Source organism: Pongo pygmaeus, chromosome 13 (assembly GCF_028885625.2).
Source record: "Pongo pygmaeus isolate AG05252 chromosome 13, NHGRI_mPonPyg2-v2.0_pri, whole genome shotgun sequence".
Lineage (NCBI taxonomy): Eukaryota > Metazoa > Chordata > Mammalia > Primates > Hominidae > Pongo > Pongo pygmaeus.
In genome coordinates this window covers 88,431,073-88,456,951 of record NC_072386.2, presented here as the reverse complement: position 1 = coordinate 88,456,951, position 25,879 = coordinate 88,431,073, and the positions used below count along the sequence as shown (strand labels likewise).

At 47.0% G+C, this 25,879-nt stretch overlaps 1 protein-coding gene across 5 annotated transcripts in view; it reads left to right on the top strand.

Annotated features, from left to right (window-relative positions):
- The window catches only part of TRIM14 (tripartite motif containing 14), an 84,760-nt gene that overhangs the window by 10,761 nt on the left and 48,120 nt on the right, over window positions 1–25,879 (top strand). For all 5 annotated transcript variants that reach the window (XR_008504573.2, XM_054501415.2, XM_054501414.2 and 2 more), the window contains exons 3-6: window positions 8,681–8,914; window positions 13,777–13,939; window positions 16,807–16,899; window positions 21,529–22,092. Coding sequence is in view for 4 of the 5 variants with exons in the window: in XM_054501415.2 (XP_054357390.1) it covers window positions 8,681–8,914; window positions 13,777–13,939; window positions 16,807–16,899; window positions 21,529–22,064 (1,026 nt within the window). In the remaining variant the exon portion in view is untranslated. The remainder of the gene's footprint in view (window positions 1–8,680; window positions 8,915–13,776; window positions 13,940–16,806; window positions 16,900–21,528; window positions 22,093–25,879) is intronic.

The window sequence follows — 25,879 nt, the reverse complement described above, 5'->3', positions numbered from 1 at the left end:
TCACGTTGGAAGGGCCGTGGGGAGGCCTGAAGATCAGGCTCCCTGTCTGCAAATGCCTGAGCAGATATGGTTTGAGGGCCCCCAAGAATTAGGACCCATGTGGAGGGTCTAGGCTTCCCCAGGCCACACTGGAAGAATTGTCTTGGGCCACACGTAAAATACATTAACACACTAACACTAACAATAGCTGATGAGCTAAAAAAAAAAAAAATCCCCAAAAAACTCATGATGTTTTAAGAAAGTTTACAAATTTGTGTTGTGCCACATTCAAAGCTGTGCTGGGCCACATGCGGCCCACAGGCTGCAGGTTGGATAAGCTTGGCCTGAGGGATGGCCTGGGGTAGGTTTCAGCTTAATCTAAGGCATGGTTGTCTTTCTCTTGACCCTTTCCCCAACTAACTTTTTAACTTTGTAGAGGAAGTTGCAAAAATAGTAGAGTTTTGTGTACCTTGACCTAGTTTGCCCCACGGGTTACTTGTTACGTAACTATAGCACACTATCCAAAAAAAAAAAAAAAAAAATGGGTGGTATGTGTGTATAGTTTTATGTCAACTTATCACATGTACAGATTTGCATAACCACCGCTGCAATAAAAATGCAGGCTATTCCATCACTGCCAAGTTCTACCTCCTTCTAGGCCAAGCGAGGTGGCTCACGCCTGTAATCCCGGCACTTTGGTAGGCTGAGGCAGCCAGATCATTTGAGGTCAGGAGTTCGAGACCAGCCTGGCCATCATGATGAAACCCCATCTCTACTAAAAAAAAACCAAAAAAAGCCGGGAATGGTGGTGCCTATAATCCAAGCTACCCAGAAGGCTGAGGTGGGAGGATCGCTTGAACCCAGGAGGTGGAGGTTGCAGTGAGCCAAGATCATGCCTCTGTACTCCAGCCTGGATGATAGAGTGAGACTCCATCTTAAAAAAAAAAAAAAATCTACCTACACCTTTATGGTCACCTCCCTACCCACCATCTACCCCCCACCAATCCCTAACCCCTGGCAATCATTAATTTGTTTGATAATTGTGGCATTTGAAAATGTCATAAAAATGGAAAATGACCTTTTGAGGTATTTTTCACTCAGCATAATGCCCTTGGGATCCACCCAAGTTGTTGCGAGAACCACTAGTTCATCCCATGTATTGCTGAGTAGTAATATTCCACTAATCCGATAGTATGCATGTACCATAGAGGTTTTTTTAAACCATTTGCCTATTGCAGGCCGTTTGGTACAGTCTAGGGCTATTGCAAATAAAGCTTCTTTGAACAGTTGTGTCCAGGTTTCTGTGTGGACATAAGTTTTCATTTCTCTGTGTTAGATGCCCAGGAATGCTATTGCTGGGTCATATGGCACTTGCCTGTTTTGTTTTTTAAGAAACTGCCAAATGCTTTTCCAGAGTGGTTGTGCCATTTTACATTCCCACCAGCAATGCATGAGAGAGTGTTTTTCTGCATCTTTGACAACGTTTGGTGTTGTCACAAGTTTTTATCTTAACTTGCATAACCTGTGTGTAGTGATACCTTATCATGGTTTTAATTTGCGTTCCCCCAGTAGCTAGTGATGTTGAGTATCTATTCATGTGCTTGTTTACCATCTCTACAAAAAACTAAAAAATCATCCAGGTATGGTGGCACATGCCTTTAGTCCCAGCTACTCAGGAGGCTGAGGTGGGAGGATCGCTTGAGCCCAGAAGGTTGAAGTTGCAGTAAGCAATGACCATACCCACTACACTCCAGCCTGGGTGACAGAGCGAGACCATGTCTCAAAAAAAAAAAAAAAAGAAAAGAAAAAGAGTTTGTTGGGATTTTGATAGGAATTGTGTTAAACCTGTTTATCAATTTGGGGAGAATTGACATTTTTACTATGTATTCTTCCAATCCATGAACATGGTATATCTTTCCATTTATTTAGATCTCTGTTTTCTTTCATCAGCATTTTGTAATTTTCAGCATACAAATTCTGTATGTTTTGTTAGACTAATACCTAAGTGGCCTTCATAAGGTAATAAGAAAAATGGAATTAATAGTCAGCATTTTAAACCTGAGACATATTTGTATAAAAATTTATATTTAGGAAATTGGAAAGATATTGCCACCCTGTGCTTGCACTCTCATGTGGGGGCAGATGGAGCTGAGCAATGGCTACTCCCATGGCATGGGATCTCCTAGCTCCACCCTGCCCACTTCCTTCAGTGTTAACAACCTGGCTCCTGTGAACATTTATATTTCAATTCCTAATCAAGAAACAGATTTTTAAAAATTCATCCATAATCCTGCATCCTGCCACTTCAGGCCAACCATTATTCACATTTTGAGATTTTTTTTCCTGTATATGCATATGCTTTTAATGTAGCTTGAGTTATATTGTACATACAATTCTAATATATCCCCAGTCTGGAGGTGAGGCATGGTGGTTCATTTTCTTGTGTGGTTTGTCACGTGTATTATCGTCTTGTCTCCAGTAGGTATTTACCATAGATATCCAATACACCGTGGATTGTGAGTGTGCCCCTTCAGAGCACTGTGACCTGAGCATCTTCAGGAGATGCTATGAGTTTCAGTAGCTCCAGACTCATTTTCATATTATTTTTCAGTTTTGAATTTCCATGAATTTGGACTCCAACCCTGCTTAATGCAAAACTGTTGTTTTATTTGTTTTGCTGGTGATTTTCTTTTCACCTGTGACCCTGGATGGATGACTAGATTCCTCTTCTTTTCCCTGGGCCAGCGGGTGGAGTTTTTCTGGTGCTAGTTGATGGATGGAGCAGCTCTTTTTGGATCTGACTTGATGCAGGTCACTCCTTTCCACTCTCAGCTGGAATGTGGCCAGGTACCCTGTGCTCCCCCTGGATGGCCAGGCCCCATTGTGGTGTGGCTTTCATCTGCATGCATGCACCTCTGGCTCCACTCCTTCCAGGTCACTTAGCTTCAGCTCCTGCCAGATCACTCACACTGTGTTTCCTCTTTGGTTTTGGCATCAGTGAATTTGTTTGTTTATTTGTTTGTTTGTTTGTTTTTTGAGACGCAGTCTTGATCTGTTGCCAAGGCTAGAGCACAGTGGCGTGATCTCAGCTCACTGCAACCTCCGCCTCCTGGGTTCAAGCAATTCTCCTGCCTCAGCCTCCTGAATTGCTGGGACTGCAGGTGCCCACTACCATGCCCAGCTAATTTTTGTATTTTTAGTAGGGATCGGGTTTCACTATGTTGGCCAGGCTGGTCTCGAACTCCTGACGTCAAGTGATCCTGAAAATGCAGTCTGCGGGGTTCAGCCCCTCTGTCCTACAGAGCAGAGCCGGGGATGGGCAGGAAATGGGCCTGAGACCCAAGGGCCCAGCCTGGCACCAGACCCAGAACCCCTGCGGGTGGAATAAAGAGCCTCAGTCGCTGGCTCCGTGCCTTTCTCTGTGACCCACAGGAGCTGTAGGGACTGAGCCATGGCTTGGGATCAAGGGACCAGTGGGGGGACATGAACCAGCCTTTGCCAGACTGGGAACGAAAAGATGGGGACTCTGCCAGGCCATGCTGCTGACAATGCCACTGGTGTCCATTGCCCCTGCTGGGCATGGCCACTCCCTGCCTCTTCCTGCCTGCCATTGCCACCATAGCAGAGTCTAAAGAGTCCCCATGCTAACATGGTCTGGGCAAGGTTGGACAGCATGCCTCCTTTCCCTGGTGGTGCATCCCATGAGAGGCATCCATGGGAGGGTTGTTGGAAGTCATATTGAGTTTCCAGCAAAACAGCACCCTCCTTTCATCTCCTCACTCTCCACAGGACCCAGGGGTGGATTCACACAACAGCCCACAGTCTGAGTGCAAAATCCCCCGGCCTTCCCTGACCAGGGCTTCATGGCTGTTCAGCTTCTTTCTCTTCCACAGTCCTTAGACCCTGCTCAGCTAGACTCTGTTAGGCCCTCAGCCAGCCACCAGCTCTCTTCAAAGCCCAGCCCAGTTCAGCTGGGATCCAGTTTCACTTTGAACCAATGGGACCCAAATCAGATGGCGTACTTCCTTGTTTCATGACCAGGATATTCTCTCACGCTCTTTCTCTCTCTCTCTCTCCCCTTCCCTCTCTCTCTCTACCCCTTTCTGACCATATTGCATAATCAGCCTCATCTGCTTATACAAGAAGTCTTTTCTGGTGGCTGTTTTCCATATTGGTTGCCACTGTGCTGAGAGTTAGTACAAGGTGTAGTGTCATGAAGCTTCTTTTGTATTTTCTACTTTACAAAGTGGATCTATAAAAACTGCTTGGAATGTAATTTGGTTGGGAGGAGATATTTGCTCTCTTGGTTTCTCTGCAAAGGTCCTCTGTGTACTTACGTTGCTTCAACATGTGTTCATAAATCAAGAGTTTGAAATACATTTTATTTTCTTCATTTGGTCATTCAGTAAATATATATTTGTGTCCAGGCTCATTGACCCATTGCAACCATATAAATGTGGACTAATTCCCAGGCTAGCTTAAAACTATAATCCATAGGCCTGTGGTATGAGCTAGCCTCTGAACCTATCTGCTGCCTGGAGCATTGGATAGGAAACACAGATTAGAGAACTCATCTCCTGTTTGCTGTGAAACCACATACTGTCCCCCTGAGAACATGGTATCACGGGAGCCTGCCCACCCCTCGTGACTGGCTGGGTGCTGGGGTCATTCTGCTATGTGGACTGTGCAGATGTTTGGGCTGAGGAAGGGAGCTGGCCTATGTTTAATTTTTTTTTTTTTTTTTTTTTTGAGACGGAGTCTCGCTCTGTCGCCAGACTGTAGTGCAGTGGTGCAATCTTGGCTCACTGAAACCTCTGCCTCCCGGGTTCAGGTGATTCTCCTGCCTTAGCCTCCCGAGTAGCCAGGACTACAGGTGCCCGCCACCACACCTGGCTAATTTTTTGTATCTTTAGTGGAGACAGGGTTTCTCCATGTTGGCCAGGATGGTCTCCATCTCCTGACCTCGTGATCCATTTGCCTCGGCCTCCCAAAGTGCTGGGATTACAGGTGTGAGCCACCATGTCCAGCTTTAGTGTTTTTTAATTGTATAAATAATACATGAACAAATGGTCATTTTTAAAAATTTAAACAATGGTATAGTATGGAACTATATAAAGTACAAAGTGAGAGCCTCTCTTTTCCCTTACCCCCAATCCCATGCCTCTTGCGAAATATGACCACTACTAACAAACATTTTAATTGCACTTGCAAATATATAGATGTATACGTACATCCATATACAGGTTTTGTTTTATTATGTTTTACATAAATTTGGATCATCTTGCATATATTATTCTGCAGCTTGTTCTTTTTCACCTGTTTTTTTTTTTTTTTTTTTTTTTGGAGAACTTTCCCTGCCAGGACATATAGGTCTACTGCATTGTTTTTTGTTGTTGTTGTTTGTTTTTGGAGACGGAGTCTCGCTCTGTTGCCCAGGCTGGAGTGCAGTGGCATGATCTCGGCTCACTGCAACCTCCGCCTCCTGGGTTCAAGCAATTCTTTGCCCCAGCCTCCTGAGTAACTGGGATTACAGGTGCCCGCCACACGCCCGGCTAATTTTTTTGTATTTTTAGTAGAGACAGGGTTTCACCATCTTGGCCAGGCTGGTCTTGAACTCCTGACCTCGTGATCTGCCCGCCTCAGCCTCCCAAAGTGCTGGGATTACAAGCGTGAGCCACCACGCCCAGCCTACTGCATTGTTTTTGTTGTTATATTTTCTTTTTTTTTTATGGTGATAAAATATACATAACATAAAATTTGCCATTTTAACCATTTTAAAGTATTCAATTCAGTGGTATGAATTATATTCACGGGCCGGGTGCAGTGGCTCACGCCTGTAATCCCAGCACTTTGGGAGGCCGAGGCGGGCGGATCACGAGGTCAGGAGATCGAGACCATCCTGGCTAACACAGTGAAACCCCGTCTCTACTAAAAATACAAAAAATTAGCCGGGCGTGGTGGCGGGCGCCTGTAGTTCCAGCTACTAGGGAGGTTGAGGCAGGAGAATGGCGTGAACCCCAGGGGGCGGAGCCTGCAGTGAGCCGAGATCGCGCCACTGCACTCCAGCCTGGGCGACAGCGAGACTCCGTCTCGAAAAAAAAAAAAAAAATTATATTCACAATGTTGTACAGCCATTACCTGTGTCTACTTCCAAAACTTTTTCATTATCCCAAACAGAAACTCTGAAACCATCAAGCAATTACTCCCCATTTCCCCTGTCCCAGCCTTTGGTAACGTCGACTCTACTTTCTGTCTCAATGAATTTGCCTGGTCTAGATATTTCACATAAGCGGAATGATAAATTATTTGTCCTTTTGTGTCTGGCTTAATTCACTGGGGATGATGTCTTCAAGGTTCATCCATGTTTAGCATGCATCAGCACACTGCATTCTTTGTAATCGCTATAAATTATTTCATTGTACGAATGTAGGACAATTTATATAATGAACCGATATACATGTCCCATATTGAAAATTGTGCCAAATATGTCATGGTTAACAACTGTCTGAGGCTGGTGCACAGGGGGATAAAATAATTTACCAAAACAGTATTGAGTTTAGAAAGGCAGATTTATTTAGAGAAAAGGGAGCAACGGGTGAGACGGCAGAAAGAAGACTGTCTGCAAAGAGGCAGGGGCTGGAGGCGGAGTTTTCTAAGGTTGTGCTGCTTGAGCTGAATGCTTGCAGACAGGATGCCTGGGTGCAGGTGGACTGTGAGCTGAGTGCTTGTAACAGGATGCTTGAGTGCTAGTGAGCTGTTTGTGGTTGACCCTGTTTCTCAGAACATTCGCTCCCCACTACTGTTGTTTCTGTTTCTGCTAGTGACGTCCATTTTTCAATACTTTTTTCTTTTTTTTTTTTTTTTTTTGAGTCAGAGTCGCATTGTCGCCCAGGCTGGAGTGCAGCGGCCGGATCTCAGCTCACTGCAACCTCCACCTCCCGGGCTCAAGTGATTCTCAAGCCTCAGCCTCCCAAGTAGCTGGGATTACAGACACCTACCACCACACCCGCCTAATTCTATTCTCTATGTGTAGAAGCTATATACTGAGAATCTTGGTACATAAATCTTAATGCACATGTGAAAGCATTTTCTAGGATATAAGTAAAGTAAGAGGAATTGCTGCATGAAAGAATAAATGTATTTAAAACTTTGAGGCCAGGCGCAGTGGCTCATGCCTGTAATTCCAGCACTTTGGGGGACCAAGGCAGGCAGATCACCTGAGGTCAGGAGTTCAAGACCCAGCCTGGCCAACAGTGACTACCTGTCTCTGCTAAAAATACAAAAATTAGCCGGGCATGGTGATGGCCACCTGCAGTCCCAGCTACACGGCTGAGGCAGGAGAATCGCTTGTACCCGGGAAGCGGAGGTTGCAGTGAGCCGAGATCTTGCCATTGCACTCCAGCCTAGGCGACGAGAGCAAAACTTCGTCTGAAAAAAAAAATTGATAGCTATTGTCATATTGTCCTCTAAAAGCGAAGTACCAATAGACCCTACCACCCACAGTTTATATAAATGCCCTACTTCACATACCCTTACAGACTGTATTTCAATCTCTTAAAAGTCTTCCAATCTAATGATCAAAAACTATTCTCTGGGCTGGGCATGGTGGCTCATGCCTGTAATCCCGCACTTTGGGAGGCTGAGGCAGGTGGATCACCTGAGGTCAGAAGTTCAAGACCAGCCTGACCAACATGGTGAAACTCCGTCTCTACTAAAAATACAAAATTACCTATGTGTGGTGGTGCGTGCTTGTAATCCCAGCTACTCAGGAGGCTGAGGCAGGAGAATCGCTTGAACCTGGGAGGGAGAGGTTGCTGTGAGCCAAGATCGCACCACTGCACTCAGCCTGGACAAGAGTGAAACTCCTTCTCAAAAAATAAAAATAAATAAATAAATAAATAAAAATCGTTTTGTATTTCATCTAATTGATTTATTCTTTGGGCTTTATGTACAGTGTTTTAGTTTAACTGGACCTTCTCTTTTGTTTGTTTTCCTTAACCTTTTATTGTGGAAAATCTCATATTATTTTAATTATTTTCATTTTTATATTTTTAGTACAAAAAATACAAAAATTTATTCTAAAATGCCACTGTTACACCACACATACACATATATACGTTTCTATATATAATTTGAGTTCTTTTAAAAACTCTTTATTTTGTACTTTTGGCCTCTTATCTATGCTTGAGCCACATGGTTTTAGATCCTGTAGATTTATTGGTTTGTTATCAGGTAAGGCAGATAAGGCAGATAACCTCTTATTAGTTTTCTCTTTATTGATTTTTTAAAGCAATTTTGGCTTTTCTTATGCTTATTCTCTCTCCTAATGATTTAATAATTTTTAATCAGCATGTTAAGATTTTGATTAGAATTTCATCAAATTTATAGACTAATTTAGAGACAAATAGTGACTTTATAGTAATCAACCCTCCCAGTCACGAATATGGTTTTGTATTAGGTTTATTTCCACATATTTTGCTATTTTTTCTCCCATTTTCAAAAGGATCTTTATTTCTCCATGCATTTTATGATTGGTGATGGCTGGTGCTTAGGAAAGCTTTGGTTTTTATAAGTTGATCTTGTGTCTGACTGGCCACTTTACTGAACTCACATTTCAGATGTCATAATATTTTTCATGTTGATTATTCTGGATTTCCTGGTTGGCAGACATGTCATCTGCAACTGGCTTTTCTGTTTTTAGGCTAATGCAGAGTCAAGTAAAACCTGGCTGAAGGGGAAATTCACTGAACTCAGATTACTACTTGACGAAGAGGAAGCGCTGGCCAAGAACTTCATTGATAAAAACACGCAGCTTGCCCTCCAGGTGTACAGGGAACAAGCTGACTCTTGCAGAGAGCAACTTGACGTCATGAATGATCTCTCCAACAGGGTCTGGAGTATTGGCCAGGAGCCCGATCCTGTCCGGAAGCTTCAGGTATTGCTGGGGTCACTCCTCTTACAGCTGCCACCTGCCACCCACACTTCATCTCAAGTATTGTGGCATTGAGCACAGTATTGACACACTAAGCAAGTACACGGACTGTTGTCTTGTCACCATATAGACTGTCTTGCCTCCACACAGGTGGTCAAGAGAATATACATTGTTAGGAGGATAATACACATCTTGAGCTAATTCAATAATATTAACAGCCACCAATTTCAAAGGCCCCTGTGTTCTGAGCACTGTGTAGCTTAGCACTAATATTCACCAGAACTCTGCAAAGTGGGCTCACCCCATTTTATAAACAAGAAAATGAGGCTCAGTGAAGTGACTCACCTGCTCTCACACAGCAGGTAGGTAGCAGAGCTGGTATCAGGTCTGGCTGTCTGTCTAGGTCTGTCTGACTCTAAACCCACAAGGGACCTTGCCTGGCCCTCTGCCTGTATAGTCTTTTTTTTTTGAGATGGAGTTTCTCTCTTGTTGCCCAGGCGGGAGTGCAGTGGCGCGATCTCAGCTCACCACAACCTCTGCCTCCTGGGTTCAAGCAATTCTCCTGGCTCAGCCTCCTGAGTAGCTGGGATTACAGGCATGTGCCACCATGCCTGGCTAATTTTGGTCAGGCTGGTCTTGAATTCCTGACCCCAGGTGATCCGCCCGCCTCAGCCTCCTAAAGTGCTGGGATTACAGGCGTGAGCCACCGCAACCAGTCTGCCTTTATAGTCTTAAATTGAGACACCCCTCCTGAAAAGGCAGGTGTCCTTGCAGCTACTGAGCACATTTCAAAGACTGAGTCACAGTTGGCTCAATGGTACTCCTTGGCCACTGGGCTTTGTTGAGGAAGAGTCTAAGAAATAGCCCCTGTGGCAGATCATTTGAGGCCAGAAGTTTAAGACCAGCCTGACCAACATGGCAAAACCACCTCTCTACTAAAAATACAAATATCAGCCAGGTGTGATGGCGTGCACCTGTGAGGCTGAGGTGGGAGAATCACTTGAATCGGGGAGGCAAAGGTTGCAGTGAGCCGAGATCGTGCCGCTGCACTCCAGGCCGGGTAACAGAGGGAGACTCTGTCTCAAAAAAAAAAAAAAAGAACTAGCCCCTGGGATACTCATTGCTACATTTAGGGAAAGCATGTTGTTGAGGATGGTGTTTCTGGCTACTTTTTTTTTTGAGATGGAGTCTTGCTCTGTCACCCAGGCTGGAGTGCAGTGGCGTGATCTCAGCTCACTGCAAGCTCCGCCTCCTGGGTTCACGCCATTCTCCTGCCTCAGCCTCCCGAGTAGCTGGGACTACAGGCGCCCCCCACCACGCCCAGCTAATTTTTTGTATTTGTTAATAGAGATGGGGTTTCACCATGTTAGCCAGGATGGTCTCAATCTCCTGACCTCGTGATCCGCCCCCCTCGGCCCCCCAAAGTGCTGGGATTCTAGGCGTGAGCCACCGCGCCCAGCCGATGGTGTTCCTGTCTTTAGGGAACTGTGGAAGAAACTCTTGTCTGGTGTCAATATCCCTGTGCAGTCACTTCTGCACTAGAATTGCTTTTCCACTAATAGAGCTCCTACTGTTTCCTTCTTTGCTTTGGGAAGTTCAGAGCCAAATCTGCTTAGACTAACCAGACTAAAGCTTCATGGCAAACACTTTGTGTCTAATTTTCTCTCTGCTTCATTTTTCTCGCTATAAAGAAAAACCTTGCCTTATTAGAGGACCTTCGCAAGACATTTTAAAGGCTGTGGGACAAGGCAGGGTACAACTAAAAGTGGCCCCAACTCTAACCACAGATTAGTATGGGCTCTGGCTGGAAAATAAGACAGACAAATAAGCCAGTCAACACAAAACTAGCCAAGCCAGTCCCCAGCTGGGGATTTCCACTCTTGTGTCTTTATGTGGCCTCAGTCGGTTCAGCCTGTGTCTCACTGTCAGCTGTTTGAGCCAAATTCTGGATGAGGTGCTTTCCTAGGCATAATGGGTATTGTGCTTTGAGAGGGGCAAAGATGCACAAAGTGATACATTTAATTGTCTCTTTAAATAATGGTCATTTTTAAGGCTATGGAATACAAAGGAATCCTTCCATGGAGAAGCATGCTATTCTCACATCAGAAAACGGTTTCAGGGTTTGTCATCTTTTTTTTCCAAATTCTCTTGTGCCAAAGCTACTGATTTTAATCATTCACCATTCCCACCTTCTATGTGTTCATTCGTTTATTCATCAATACATACTGAGCCAGACCACTTGCTGGACATTAGGAGCTCACAGTTGGGTGGGGAGACTTGCTCAGAAACAGTTATTTACAATACAGCTTAAACAATTTTGTAAATATGAAGCTAGCGAAATTATGTCCAAGAAATGTCTGACACTCTCTGGCTGGGAGAAGGATGCAGTCTGGGAAGACTTCTAGGAAGAGGTGATGGTAGGGCTGGGTGCTGGACAATGAGTAGGAGCACACTATATAGAGAGAGGACGCAAAGAGGACAGACAGGAACTGTGTACATGTGAGAGCTTGGCAGGCTGGGAACCAGTTGGGGTGCAGCCTGACTTGAGGAGGGGTGGGGGTATAAGGTTGGGGGGATTGAGAGACACAGCTGGATCCATAGGCCATAGATAGTTCATGAAGGCCCTATGTGCCATGGAGTTCAGACTTTGTCCTGTAATGAGATAGGAGACAGGAATGTTTGTTTGTTTGTTTGTTTGTTTTTGAGACAGGGTCTCATTCTGTTGCCCAGGCTAGAATGCAGTGGCTCAATCTCAGCTCACTGCAAACTTTGCCTCCCAGGTTCAAGGGATTCTCCTGCCTCAGCCCCTTGAAGAGCTGGGACTACAGGCACGTGCCACCATGCCCAGCTAATTTTTGTATTTTTAGTAGAGACAGGGTTTCACCATGTTGGCCAGGCTGGTCTCAACCTCTTGACCTCAAGTGATCCGCCCACCTTGGCCTCCCAAAGTGCTGGGATTACAGGTGTGAACCACTGCACCCAGCCCAGGGGAGTGTTTTGAACTGAGGGATGAAAGCATTCACATGGTCAGATTAGTGCTTTAGAAAAGTCACTTTAGAGAGAGTGGAAGATGGACAGAGGAGGCCAGGATGGGAGGCTGGAAGCGAACTTGGGAGGAGGCCACAATGTCCAGGAGAGAGATGATGGTGGCCTGGACCAAGACAGGGGCAGTGGGGATGGGGAGAAACAGGCAGGCCAAGAGATGCCACAGGAATGAAGATTGGAATTGGAGAATGAGTAGGAGGAATCCCGAGATGATGCCTGAGTTTCTGGCCTGAGAGATGAAGGGCTGGGGTTTCTGTTCTCTGAGTCTGCAAAGGCAAAAAGTGGCTGTGCTTGGTTTCATGCATTGATTTATTCCATCATACATATGTTTTGAGAACCTGTGTGTCAGGCCTGGTGCTAGCTGCTGGAGTTTGGGGTTACCAGGTGGTGCCATGTGTCCTCTATCGACCCCTCATCCTACCCTACTCATCTGCCCTCTGAGCCCCCTCTCACCTCCCCGGAGCTGCTCCCTGCCTACCCTGGACTTCCTGCTAGTGCTCGGTCTCCCCTGGCCAGCTCCATTCCAGCGCTCTGGGTGTGACCTTAGGCCTGGTTCCCCACCAAAATGAAGTTGGACTCTAGACTCCTGGCCTCCTAGGCTGAATGGGGCTTGCAGGCCATCTCACAGCCCCCTTGCAATGTACAGCATGCTGCCAGGTGGGACCTGCCCCTGCCCAACAGCCAAGTGCTAGGCCACCCTCCCTCCCTCCTGAGGCCCCCATCTGTCCACCCCTTCTCAGGTGGGCAGCACTGCCACTGCCAGCCAAGCCTGATCACCTGAGGCAGTCAGCTTCCTTCCAACTCCTGGCCAGGACAGCGCTTCAGAAAATGCAGCCCTGGTTCTTACCTGCAAACATGAGAATCCACTGGAACTGTTTTAAGCAAGAAAGGAGTTTATGGAAGAGTATGAGATAGCTCATAGGATCTCCAGGAGGGCCAGAGAATCGGGATGGAAGATGGGCAGCAGGAATGAAGTCCAGACTCCAGCAGGGGTTGGTGCCAGTATAGGCCCCACGGCACCTCTGCTGGGCAAGACATCACCACTCACACCACTGACCAGAGCCCCCACCACTGCTGTCCCTGAGCACCACATGCCACCATCACTACCTTCACCCTCATTTCCAAATCCACACTTTGGCTTGGAGGCGTCTGGTCACACTCCTGCAGCACAGGTGCAAAGGGATCTGGGAGAGGGGGTTTTCTAGCTTCTCCTTAGTGAAGCCACATACCACAGGAAGGTATTGAAGAGGGGCTGTCCAGGCACAAAACAGGACACATGTGCCCTGCGGTGGCCACACCCCCTCAGTCAGCACTGCAGCTGAACCTTGCTGGCCTTTGGCAGCCTTCTTAGAACACGGTTTCCTGCTCCACCTTTGAATAAGCTCCAGGGGCTCCTTCCCCAGGGAGACTGACCTCTCACCCTCACACACCCGAGGCAGACCTGTGGTGCAGTGTGTGTGAGGCTGAAGCCTCTCTGGGAAGGGCCCCGTGTCAGCCTGACCCCGCCTTCTGCGTGTATAGCTGGCACAGAGTAGGCTTCAATGAACACAGAACGAAGGAAGGAAAGGAAGAGGGATGGAGAGGGAGGAATCCCCAGTGCCAGCACTGAAAAACCGTACCTCCTCATGGCTCCCACATCAGGGATGCCATATGGTCCCTCCAGGGCTCTGCTCCTGCGGCATGGCCTGGGCTGACCATAGGTGCCAGGCCAAGGTGGAGCCTGGGCATGCTGGTATGGGTTTGTTCCTGGGTGCAGCACAAGAGGCTGGGATGCTGCCTGCATCTCCCAGAGCCACCCTCACCCCCGTGTGCCCACACAGGCATACACAGCCACCGAGCAGGAGATGCAGCAGCAGATGAGCCTCGGGGAGCTGTGCCATCCCGTGCCCCTCTCCTTTGAGCCCGTCAAGAGCTTATTTAAGGGCCTCGTGGAAGCCGTGCAGAATACATTACAGACGCCATTGGACATTCGCCTTAAGGAAAGTAAGTCGCCAAGTGACCAACTTTGTGTTCTTAACTCCCCTAGTGTCCTTTAGCCCAGAGGCGAATGCAAAGATCATCTCCCTACATCCTGTCTCTCCCACACTGAGGACCTTGGCTGGGCGGTCAGGGGCTCCTGGGCCTGGTGCCCAACCCACCCTCGCCACTTCACCTCCAACCCTTCCTGAGACTGAGACCTGCCCTTCTCCAGTCACACTGCCCTGCTTCTGCCTCTCAGATTGCTCCTGGGAGCCTGCCACATCTCAGCCTTGCTCTGGGCTCCCAGCTGGAATGACCAACTCTTCCTCGTCCTCTTCCTCTGGCTGGGGCCAAGGCCTGGCACCCCTTCGAGGCAGACTGGCACAGCTGCGCCCACCTGGGAAGCCCTTTCCTGCCAGCCCAGTCCTGACTCACTCTCTCCTTTAGCCATCTCCCCTCTCCCTTCCCGCTCCAGGGCCTGCCCATGTCCTGCTAGAGGGTGCTCATGAAGTGGATACATGGACCCCCTCCTTGCCCCTTGTAAGCACGTGAAGGGCAGAAACCAGCTTTAGGTCCAACTCTGAGGTCCCCCCAGGGCCTGGCACAAAACATGTACTTAAAAATACCTGTTCTTTGATTCATTTATGCATTCATTCATTCATTCATTCACCTCTGCTATCATGATTCATTCAGAACATTTATCAAGCCCCTCTTATGTGCCAGGCATAGCAGGGCACAAAACAAAGCTCCTTCTCCTCTTTTGGTGCTCAGTCTTCATAGGGGAAGACAGACAGTACACAAACATGTCAGGTGACAGGAACTGCTATAAAGAATAATAAAGGCCGGGCGTGGTGGCTCACGCCTGTAATCCCAGCACTTTGGGAGGCTGAGATGGGTGGATGATGAGGTCAGGAGTTCAAGACCAGCCTGGCCAACATGGTGAAACCCCATCTCTACTACAAATACAAAAATTAGCCAGGCATGGTGGCATGCACCTGTAATCCCAGCTACTCGGGAAGCTGAGGCAGGAGAATTGCTTGAACCCGGGAGGTGGAGGTTGCAGTGAGTTGAGATCATGCCACTGTACTTCAACCTGGGTGACAAAGCAAGACTCCGTCTCAAAAATAATAATAATAATAATAATAATAATAATAATAAACCAGGGCAGCATGGAAGACAGGAAAGTGACAAGGAGGAGGAGCTGTTTTATATAAGCAGTTGGGAAGGCCTCTGAGAAGGGGACACTCAAGGTGGCCCAAAGGAAGTGTTCGTTCTGCAGGTTCTGTGGGTCTGAAGGGCCAGAGAGCACAGTGGTCATAGGCACGACCTCTGGAGCTAGGCCTCCTGGGTTCCTATCCGAGGTCTACCACTTGGAACCCTGCTGAACCCTGCCATCTTGGACATGGCTCCTCCCTTTTCCATGCCTCTGTTTCTGCATCTGTAAAGTGGAGACCATAATGCAGTCGCCTCTCCTGGGCTGCTGTGAGGATTAAATGAGCTCTTACACATATAGCACTCAGGCATAATAAGCACCACGTACATCTTGGTGATTTTGATTGCTGCTGCTGTTACATCTGGGGGAGGTATTCTAGACAGAGGGAAAAGCAAGGGTGGAGGTCCTGAGGTGCGATGGGAGTGAGCTGGCCATATCGAAAGAGCAGCAATGGGGACAACAGGAGTGGACATAGGGTCACAGGAGAGAGAGGAAAGAGATCAGAATCCAAGGATTTTGACATGGGCAACTCGCAGAAGGAAACTGTCATTTTCTGAAGTGAGAAAGAGCATTTAGGACTGGAGGGAATGAAGTGAACCTGTTAGATTTGAAAAGTTGGACTTCCCATGTAGTGGTATCGCCTCGGCATTAGGACCTATGATTCTAGAGTTCTGGGGAGAGGGGAGAGACTTTTGCCTTGATGAAAGAACAACTTCAGCCAAATTAAATTTAAAGGAGTTTAAATGAGCAATGAAGGATTCATGAATCTGGCAGCCCTCTGAGCCACAGTGCACTCAGAGACTCCAGCACAGCCACGTGGTGGAAGAAGATTTAGGGACAGAAAAAGGAAAGCGAGGTACAGAAAACAGAAGTGAGGTACAGAAGCAGCTGGATTGGTTACAGCTCGGCGTTCGCCTAATTTGAACACAATTCGAACAGTTGGCTACATCTGATTGGCCAAAACTTGGTGATTGGCACAAGTGCAGGCTACGGTCTGTTTACACCTCCACTTGTTATTGTTCACGACGTACAGAAAAATATTTAGGCCGAACTTAAAAGATGTAAGGAGGAGCTTTAGGCAAAACTTGATTTAAACAGCCTGCAGGTGGGCTTCCCACAGATCTCTACAGGCCCCTGTGATGAGTGCTGGGAGTGTTGGGGGCGGAAGGCACTTCTGCGGAGGTGCTGAGTGAGCTCCAGCCCCAACAGCTGGGAAGGAGGCAACCTGGGCAAGGGGGGAAGGGTGTGGGGAGGCTCTCCAGGCAGAGGGCACAGCAAGTGCCAAGGGCCCTGGGTTCCCCTGCTGTGCCCGCTTGTTGAGATAGACTCCCCTCCTTCTTTCTTTCTGAGCACTCAGACCTTCCTGAGGACTCAGCTCTACTTTCCTGTTTTCCATCTTTACCCTGGAATCTGTACATCTTCCCTGAGTCGCCGCCCATCCTTGAGTGTTGGATCCAGTAGTTGTTCGCGCCTCAGCTCCTCCTCCTATTTAGGACTCTCCCATACCAGCCTCATCATCCTGGGGTTTTCCCGTCCCTGTGAATTTACATAAATCCCTTAAATCTGCCTGGCTCTTGGGCGAGATTATGTGCATCTCCAGTTGTGTGGTATTTTTAGCATGTCTTATTTGTCTGCTTGCATGAGCTCCAGGTGCTCATTTCTCAACAATTCCTTACAGGCATGAACTGCCAGCTCTCAGACCCTTCCAGCACCAAGCCAGGTACCTTGTTGAAAACCAGCCCCTCACCAGAGCGATCGCTATTCCTGAAATGTAAGACCCCCGGGAATGGGGATAGGGTGGAGACGGTGGAGACGGTGGGATGTTGGGTGGAGGAGGATCATGGAAATGGAGGTCCCTCTTTTCTTCTCATTAGAATTTATTTTCTTTAAGAATTTGTTTTTTAAAAAATGTTTATTATTAAAGGCAAGTAAAACAATAATTTTTCATTGTAGAAAAATTAGAAAACAAAAGAAAAAAGTTACTCAATCCCTCTTCTGTGAATAACTGCTATTATTATTTGTCCTTTTAGCTTTTTTTAGCACATCTAATATGCATATAATGATATATTTAATATATCTTTTTATTTTACAAACGTGGTGTCATACTATACATACTGTTTTGTCATCTGTTTTCATTTACTGATATATTATGAACATATATATTTGGGATTTATACAGTGAGCCACTGTGCCCAGCTAATATTATCACTGTGTGTGTGTGTGTGTGTGTGTGTGTGTGTGTGTGTGTGTGTGTGTGTGTGTGTGTGTGTGTGTGTGTGTGAGACAGTCTTGCTCTGGAGTGCAGCGGTGCAGTCATGGCTCACTGCAGCCTCGACCTCTTGGGCTCAAATGATTTTCCCACCTCAGCCTCCCTCATAGCTGGGACTATAGGTGTGTGCCACCATGCCCAGCTAATTTCTCATTTTTATCATTATTTTTAGAGGTCGCATGGCATTGCATTGAATGGATGTGTCATATTTAGCCAGTCTCATAATGTTGGATGTTTACATTTTCATTTCTAAAACAATGCTGTAATAAACGTCCATTCTTGTACACATTTGTTGAATTAATGAATGAGAGAATGAACACACCATACCTCATTCTCAGGTTATTTTTTAGGAGTAATTTCTCAAAGTGGAATTACTGGGTGTCAACCTAAAGAAGACTCAATCTAAAGAAGGCTCAGTATCCAGTTAGCAGAGTTTATTCAAGTGCAAAGTAACCATCAGGAGACAGAAGGAAACCAAAGAATGGTGATCAGTGCTCCTGGTGTTGGGAGGGGGACAGTGAATATCAAAACAGAGGCACTGAATAGATTTACATTTTCCATACAAAGGCTAACATACTGATTTAAAGGCCAGGCACGGTGGCTCACACCTGTAATCCCAGCACTTTGGGAGCCCAAGGCAGGTGGATCACTTGACGTCAGCAGTTCGAGACCAGCCTGCACAACATGGTGAAACGCTGTCTCTACTAAAAATACAAAAATTAGCTGGGTGTGGTGTCAGGCGCCTATAATCCCACCTACTCAGGAGGCTAAGGCAGGAGAATCACTTGAACCTGGAGGTGGAGGTTGCAGTGAGCCGAGATCACACCACTGCACTCCAGCCTGGGTGACAGAGTGAGACTCCGTCTCAAAAATAAATAAATAAATAAATAAATAAATAAATAAATAACATACTGATTTAAGATTTGATTGGCTACTATTGATTGCACCCTAAGGGGTTAACATCCGATTGAAAACAGGTAACAATCAAAAGGGTCTCTGTAGCCAATGTCATTTAGTGTAGGTTTGAATGAAGAATAGGGAGTCTGGTTAATGTATAACATCTCAACACAAAAGTCAGAAAGTAATGGTCACGCACCAGAGAAGAAAAACAGCCACGTTATGTGACTTAGTTTCCAGGGCTTAACTTTTCCCCTTGGCATAGTAAATTTGGAAAGTCCTGAAATTTTATTTTCTTTTTACACTGGACATGAATTTTTAAAGTAAACTTTAGTTGAAATATAACATGCGTAAAGAAAAGTGCACAAATCGCTGGGTGCGGTGCGGTGGCTCATCCCAGCACTTTGGGAGGCCGAGGCGGGTGGATCTCGAGGTCAAGAGATCAAGACCATCCTGGCCAACATGGTGAAACCCAGTCTCTACTAAAAATACAAAAATTAGCTGGGCATGGTGGCATGCACCGGTAGTCCTAGCTGCTCAGGAGACTGATGCAGGAGAATCACTTGAACCCGGGAGGCGGAGGTTGCAGTGAGCCAAGGTTGCACTACTGCACTCCAGCCTGGCAACAGAGCAAGACTCCATCTTAAAAAAAAAAAAATGCACAAATCAAATGTGCAGCTCAATCAGCTCAATGATTTTTTAAAAAGGAAACATATTTTATAACCACCTTCAGATCAAGAAATGGAAATTTCCACTCCCCAGAAGTCTTCCTCATGTGCCTTCTTGTTTACTATCCCCAAAGGGGATCCACTCTCCAGACTTCTAGGACTATAGGTTAGTTTTACCTGTTTTTGAACTTTCAGTAGATCATTCAGACTATACCCTTCTGTGTTTTGCTTCTTTCACTCAATGTGATTTATTCATTTTTGTATATTGACATACTGAGTGGCTGTTATAAATTCACTTAGTACTTCTAAGCTATCTACAGATTTGGGATTTTCTGTAAATAAGCATGTCACCTATGAATAATAATCTTTCATTTCCCCGATCTTTATTCTTGCCTTTCACTTCTTTTTCGTGCCTTGACTTACTGTCTACTACATTTAGAACATTGTTGAATAGAAGTGGTTATAATGAGCAGCATTTTCTCCCACCGTATATATCTAATATATATCCAACAGAAATGCATACATATGTGAATCAAAAGACCTACACAAGAATGTTATGTGACCGAAACACAGGTTCAGTTGCTCAACGCTTTGCAGAGTTCAATTAACAAGAGCGAGGTCTGGTATAAAGAAAGTGGTTTTATTCCAAAGCTTAGCTTAGGGGAAGAGGTACAGGCTCCTCCTGCCCTTAACGGTACCGCCTCACTTTTGGGGCAGAAAGCAGAGGCTTTTAAATGGGGACTTTGTATGAATGGCATGCAGGGCAGGAGCAAGCAGATGGGGGTCTGTGTGACTCATTTTGATGCCTTTTCTACCAGGTGGTTGAGCTGGTGCCACTGAGGGCAGAACTAGGTTGTAATGTGGCCGTTGTCTTGAGATGCTGCCCAGGTGGAAGAGTTCTGTCACAGGCGTACTTTAGGTTGTAAATTGACTGTTGTCTCTGAAGGAAATCTCCTGGTGGGAGAAAGTTCTAGTTCTAGACCCTCTAAGTAGGTAGATAAGTTTGCCCTGTAGGGAGTATCTGGTGAAGGGAAGGTAATGGTTATAATTACATTTCTAAAGAGCTAAGTAGAGGCAGGGCACAGTGGCTCACACCTGTAATCCCAGCACTTTGGGAGGCTGAGGCAGGCAGATCACCAGAGGTCAGGAGATCAAGACCAGCCTGGCCAACATGATGAAATGCTGTCTCTACTAAAAATACAAAAATTAGCCAGGCATGGTGGCAGGTGCCTGTAATCCTAGTTACTAGGGAGCCTTAGGTAGGAGAATCGCTTGAACCCAGGAGGCCGAGGTTGCAGTGAGCCGAGATCGTACCACTGCACTCCAGCCTGGGCAACAAGAGTGAAACTCCGTCTTAAAAAAAAAAAAAAAAAAAAAAAAAAAAAAAAAAAAAAAGAGCTAAGTAGGAAGTGGGAGACAGGAGAAAAAGGGGGAAAATCTTAAAAATAACTCTTTCTCTTAGAAAAATGCTCTTTTTCTTAGAAAACTTACACGTTTACAGTTATAGCAACATTAGTCACAACAGGCAACACCGAAATGATCCAAATGTCCATGGAAAACTGGCATTGTTTATGAAAGCTGAACATCCACATACCCTGTGATCCAGACTTTAAAAAAAAAAAAAAAACTTCATGTGTACATACATGGTGTAATGCAAAGAGAAATGTTAATGGGAGTTTAAATCACTACAAACTTTGGGGAGGATAGTTTTGCAATACATGTATCAAAGGCCTTAAAAACAATCATACCCATTGACTCAGCAATTCCTGTTTTAGGAATATATTCTACAGAAGCAATCAGATACACAAAAATGTAATTGTATTAGTGGTTTCAAAAGCTTTTTAAACAGACTAAATATTCCAAAAAATAGAGGACTAAGTTATGTGTCCAAACATGAAAATTTTAGAATCTCCACTAAAATGCTCTTGTGAAAGGATATTATTTGATGTGTCAAAATGCCTCAAAAGTAGATCAATCAATTTTAAAAATCAGATTACCTAATGGCATGTCTAGTGTGACACCAATATTAAGAAAAGCTATAAAAATTAGCCGGGCGCAGTGGCGGACGCCTGTAGTCCCAGCTACTCCGGAGGCTGAGGCAGGAGAATGGCCTGAACCTCGGAGGCGGAGCTTGCAGTGAGCTGAGATCGCGCCACTGCGCTCCAGCCTGGGCAACAGAACGAAACTCCGTTTCAAAAAAAGAAAAAAAAAAAGGAAAGAAAGAAAAGCTGTAAAGCAGCAAGGGGAGGGGAAAGATAGGAAGTACACACACCCTAATGTTAACAGTGATAGGATTATTTTTAATTAAATTTGTATTAATTGGCAACAAATTTCACGGCACAAAATACAGACAGTATAAGGGATGTGCAGCAGAGTGATCTCTGCTTCCCCTTTCCCCAAGCCCCCGCCCCAGGGGCAGTCGCGGTTTAAAGGGGTCTCTCACTCCCTCCTTGGGCCATTTCCGCGCTTCGCATTTTGTGCTTTGCCCGTGCGTTGGTGGGTTCCCGGGGGCGGGGCGCCGCGCTGTCCCCGCCCACCAGGTGCGTCCCTTGTCTCGCCCCCTGCAGACGCGCGCACGCCCACGTTGGATCCTGACACGATGCACGCGCGCCTGCGCCTGTCCGCCGACCGCCTGACTGTGCGCTGCGGCCTGCTGGGTAGCCTGGGGCCCGTGCCCGCGCTGCGGTTCGACGCGCTCTGGCAGGTGCTAGCTCGCGACTGCTTCGCCGCCGGCCGCCACTACTGGGAGGTAGACGTGCAGGAGGCGGGCGCCGGCTGGTGGGTGGGCGCGGCCTACGCCTCCCTTCGGCGCCGCGGGGCCTCGGCCGCCGCCCGCCTGGGCTGCAACCGCCAGTCCTGGTGCCTCAAGCGCTACGACCTCGAGTACTGGGCCTTCCATGACGGCCAGCGCAGCCGCCTGCGGCCCCGCGACGACCTCGACCGGCTCGGCGTCTTCCTGGACTACGAGGCCGGCGTCCTCGCCTTCTACGACGTGACGGGCGGCATGAGCCACCTGCATACCTTCCGCGCCACCTTCCAGGAGCCGCTCTACCCGGCCCTGCGGCTCTGGGAGGGAGCCATCAGCATCCCCCGGCTGCCCTAGGGGCCAGGACCGGCGTGACAGCCTCCAGGTACGCCGCAGCTGCCCAGTCTCGCCTAATCTACCTAGATCAGCGTGGCTGGTCCCCTTACTGCCTGCTTCTTAGGGCTCTCTCCCTGCCCCAGCTTTCCCCGACCAATCACGCCTAGAGTGCTTTGAAGGTTTCCTCTCCTAGGCTAGTTTCAAACAGGCCCTAAACAAGTCTGCTGCTGCCCTCTCATCAGACCTCCGCACCCCCACCCCACCATCACTTACACTACTTTAATCCAGTTCCTTCAAAGTGATACTCCCAGGTATAAGCCCTCAGCATCCTGAATACATCATCCGCAGCCTGGGAACCTTCTCCCTCGTACAGCACAGGAACCTGGCACATAGTAGGCACACAGTAAATGTTTGTGAATGATTGAGATCATCCAGCCCTGACTCTTCTGTCTCTTGAGTTCCCTTGAATCTACCGCTTCTTCCCCACCGATTTCAGCGTGTCCACATCACAGCTCCCTCCAGAACAGCTGCAAGAGCTTCTTAGCAGTTTCTGGTCTGAACCCTCTCCCAGTCCACATCTTCCACCCTAAAACTAGAGTGAACTTCCTAAAATTTCACTTAACCTCTCAGCTATGAAAAGGCTTCCAGGAGTTTCCATGAAATAACAAAAAAAATACAAGCGCTTCACCTTAGCATTCAAGTCTTGTCTAGTCTGCCCAAAATTACTTATCCTCACCTAGCTCCTACCACTCTTCTTAGAGACTCTCCAGTCAGAAATGTGTCGCATAGTTCCACCTCCACACCTCTCTGCTGCCAGCACATTCATGCAGAAAAGTCTTTTCACCTGTCTCAGTCTTCCCCAGGCTTACCTGCGCTAGGAAGTCTAACCAAGGAACAAGAATCTCACTGTCAGAGCCACAAATCTGGGACTGTCTTTCCAACTAAATTGGAGGCTTTGGAAGAGCAGCTTTGTCCTATACTCTCTCCACCCTGAAAAGTTCCCAGAAAGCCCCTTCCCTCCCAAGCAGTGAATTAATAACCATCAGGTGCCTATCACTGAGTCACAGGAGAGCTGAGCTAGGCAGGCCTCACAGGTCACGCAGCCAGATCTCATTTGGGGAGTCTGAGGTCCTGAAAGAAAGCAGAGCTGCGTAAAGTTACCCCGTGGTGATATAGGGGGGCCAGATGTGTGCCCCGTTCACCCGCCCCCAGGCAAGCATCTGACCTGTCCCCTGGCCCAGCCCTTAGGCCCAGCTTTCAACCTGCTTACTCATTTCTCAGGGGATGTTGGGAAGGAATCGGCAGGTGACAGTTGCTAAGCAACCAAAGGGGGTGGTGTTTCCCAACTGTCTTGGGACAAAAAGGGGAAGAGCACCCTTAGATCCAGATGTTGCCAAGGAAACCCGGAGCGCCCAGCTGTCTGGAATGAAGTGACAGAGGTAGAGAACAGTAGGCCCTCACAGGGAGGCCAGCTTCTCTAGCAGGGAGGGGGAGGCCTCTTCCCAGGGATTTGTGTCTTCGTTCTGAAGGTTCTGCATCCTGTTTTGTCAATTCCCTAGACGGTTTTGAAGTTATATTCTGTTAAAGCATCTTCATAGGTGCTTGGTGGGAGGCCAAGGTCGCCGAATCCTCGTGGTTTAAACAGACTTTCAGTGCATTAGTTTGAACCATATAAAACTGACAATTTTCAATAGTTTTTGAGTTAAAAATGGCACTTTTGATATGAGACAATGTAGCAGAATACCAGGCAAACAGAACCTTGCAAAGGCCTTAACTTCTAACCAAAGACTTTAAAACTCTGGCTGGACAGAGTTTTAAAGCACTATGCTGCAGGAATCGTGAGAAAAAGGGGAAATTAATTCTACTAGGAATGGCCCAAACTGAATTGTGACAGGCAGAGGGCGTTCCTGACAGAGGGAAGATGAATACACTTGACCCCAACATTTCTGTCCATCCCTGATGACCAAGACCCCTTTCCAGACCCACAGCTGCAGGGGCCAAGTAATAACAGCTCTTAATAGTTTATAATGCACTGTTTTAATGCTTTACGACTAAACTCATCTGATCCTTTCATCACCCCTAGGGGGTAGAAAGTTTTCCCAATTGTACACATGGCAAAATGGAGACCCAGAGTCATTTGCCCAAGGTCGCACAGCTAGTAGTGGAGCTGGAGTCTGTGCTCATGGCCACCAGGCCCTACTGCTCAGGGTGAATGCAGCTGGTCTCTGGCCAGTGCCTGGTGCTCTGGCCCCTCTCGTGGAGCTACTGCCCATGATGCTTTCCTAGTGCCTGGTTACTCTGCGAGACTTGAATCTACCTTTGGACTGCCTTCCTTGGGGTCTGAGATGAGGCCTTATGGCCCAGAGGGGAACTTTATTCAAAAATTTGGGATTCATGTAGCAGAGACAGAGCTAGACTATAAAGGTCACAAACTAGCTGTGGCAAGGCCCGTGATAGCCAGAAAGCGGCAGTTTCAGTCCATATCAATTGTGTGACCAGGGCTAGTCACTTTTACTTCTCAGTGCCATCTATAAAATGGGGATAATAGCACTACCTACCAGTGCTGTGAGGCTCAAATGAGCCAAAGGTTATAAACTTGCCTTAAAACTATAGTCCTATACAAAAATTAGCCGGGCGTGGTGGTGCATGCCTGTAATCCCAGCTACTAGGGAGGCTGAGGCAAGAGAATTGCTTGAACCCAGGAGGCAGAGATTGCAGTGAGCCGAGATCGCACCACTGCACTCCAGCCTGGGGACAGAGCAAGACTGTGTCTCGAAAAAACAAAAACAAAAACATATGTAGTGCTGTATCATGCCAGGATTTATCAGCATTCCCAAGGGAGTTTGCACGGTACTGACCCAGTGCTGAGACTACTGGTATTCCCAGCTGCCATGTGGCAGCAGCAGGAGCTACTAGAATATTCTCAGCACAGGAATGAGGCTTCCTTGGTTTCCATGTCTGTAAGGGTTACTGATCACTTACCTTATTCTCTTTCAGACTTGAATCTGTAGACATTTCTTTATTGATATGACAAATTGCTTGCAGATATTTTTAAATGACAGCAATTTTCTAATATTTGGTTTAATAAAATGTGAATAATGTCCCTTTTAACCATGGTCTTCACTGGGAGTTCATGTTGCTTCAAGTCCCTAGCACCCAGACCCGGAAGGGCCTTTACTCATATCCTATTCCTTACGCAGCCTTCTGGTAGTAGTCAGCTGCTCCCCGATTAACTATCTCCAGGGATGGGGCATTCACTGCTTCTGAAGATAACTCATTAAAGTTCTCACTTATGTGTAAACAAACCCTGACTCCCACCTGTTCCCATCCAAGATAGTATTATAGCTTGAACTCCTGGTCTCAAGCAATCCTCCCGCCTCAGCCTCCTAAGTAGTTGGGACTACAGGCTCACACCAGCATGCCTGGCTCACATACCACCTTCCAACATATTGTGTGACTGAATCTCTATGCTATGGATTTTTATGCATCTGCCCCCATCTGAATGGAAGTTCTCTGAGGAAGGGATTGGGGCATGTTCATGGCCATATCCTCTGTGCCTAAAGCAGTGCCTGGCACAAAGATGGCCCTCAGTATTTGTTCAGAGAAGGAACACATGCCATTTCCCTCTCTTTGCTCTGGAGTGCTTTCAGCATTTTCTGCCTACAAGATCCTTTGACCAATCCTTTCTCTGACGTGGAGTGACTGCTATACAATGCCAACTAAACACAGAGGCCAAGGGCAGGAAAGGGATAAAGACAATGGAGAAGTAAAGGGCTATAAGGAAGTGAGAATGAAGGCTTAAAGGAAAGGACCTGTGCAGCCAGCTCTCACCCCTC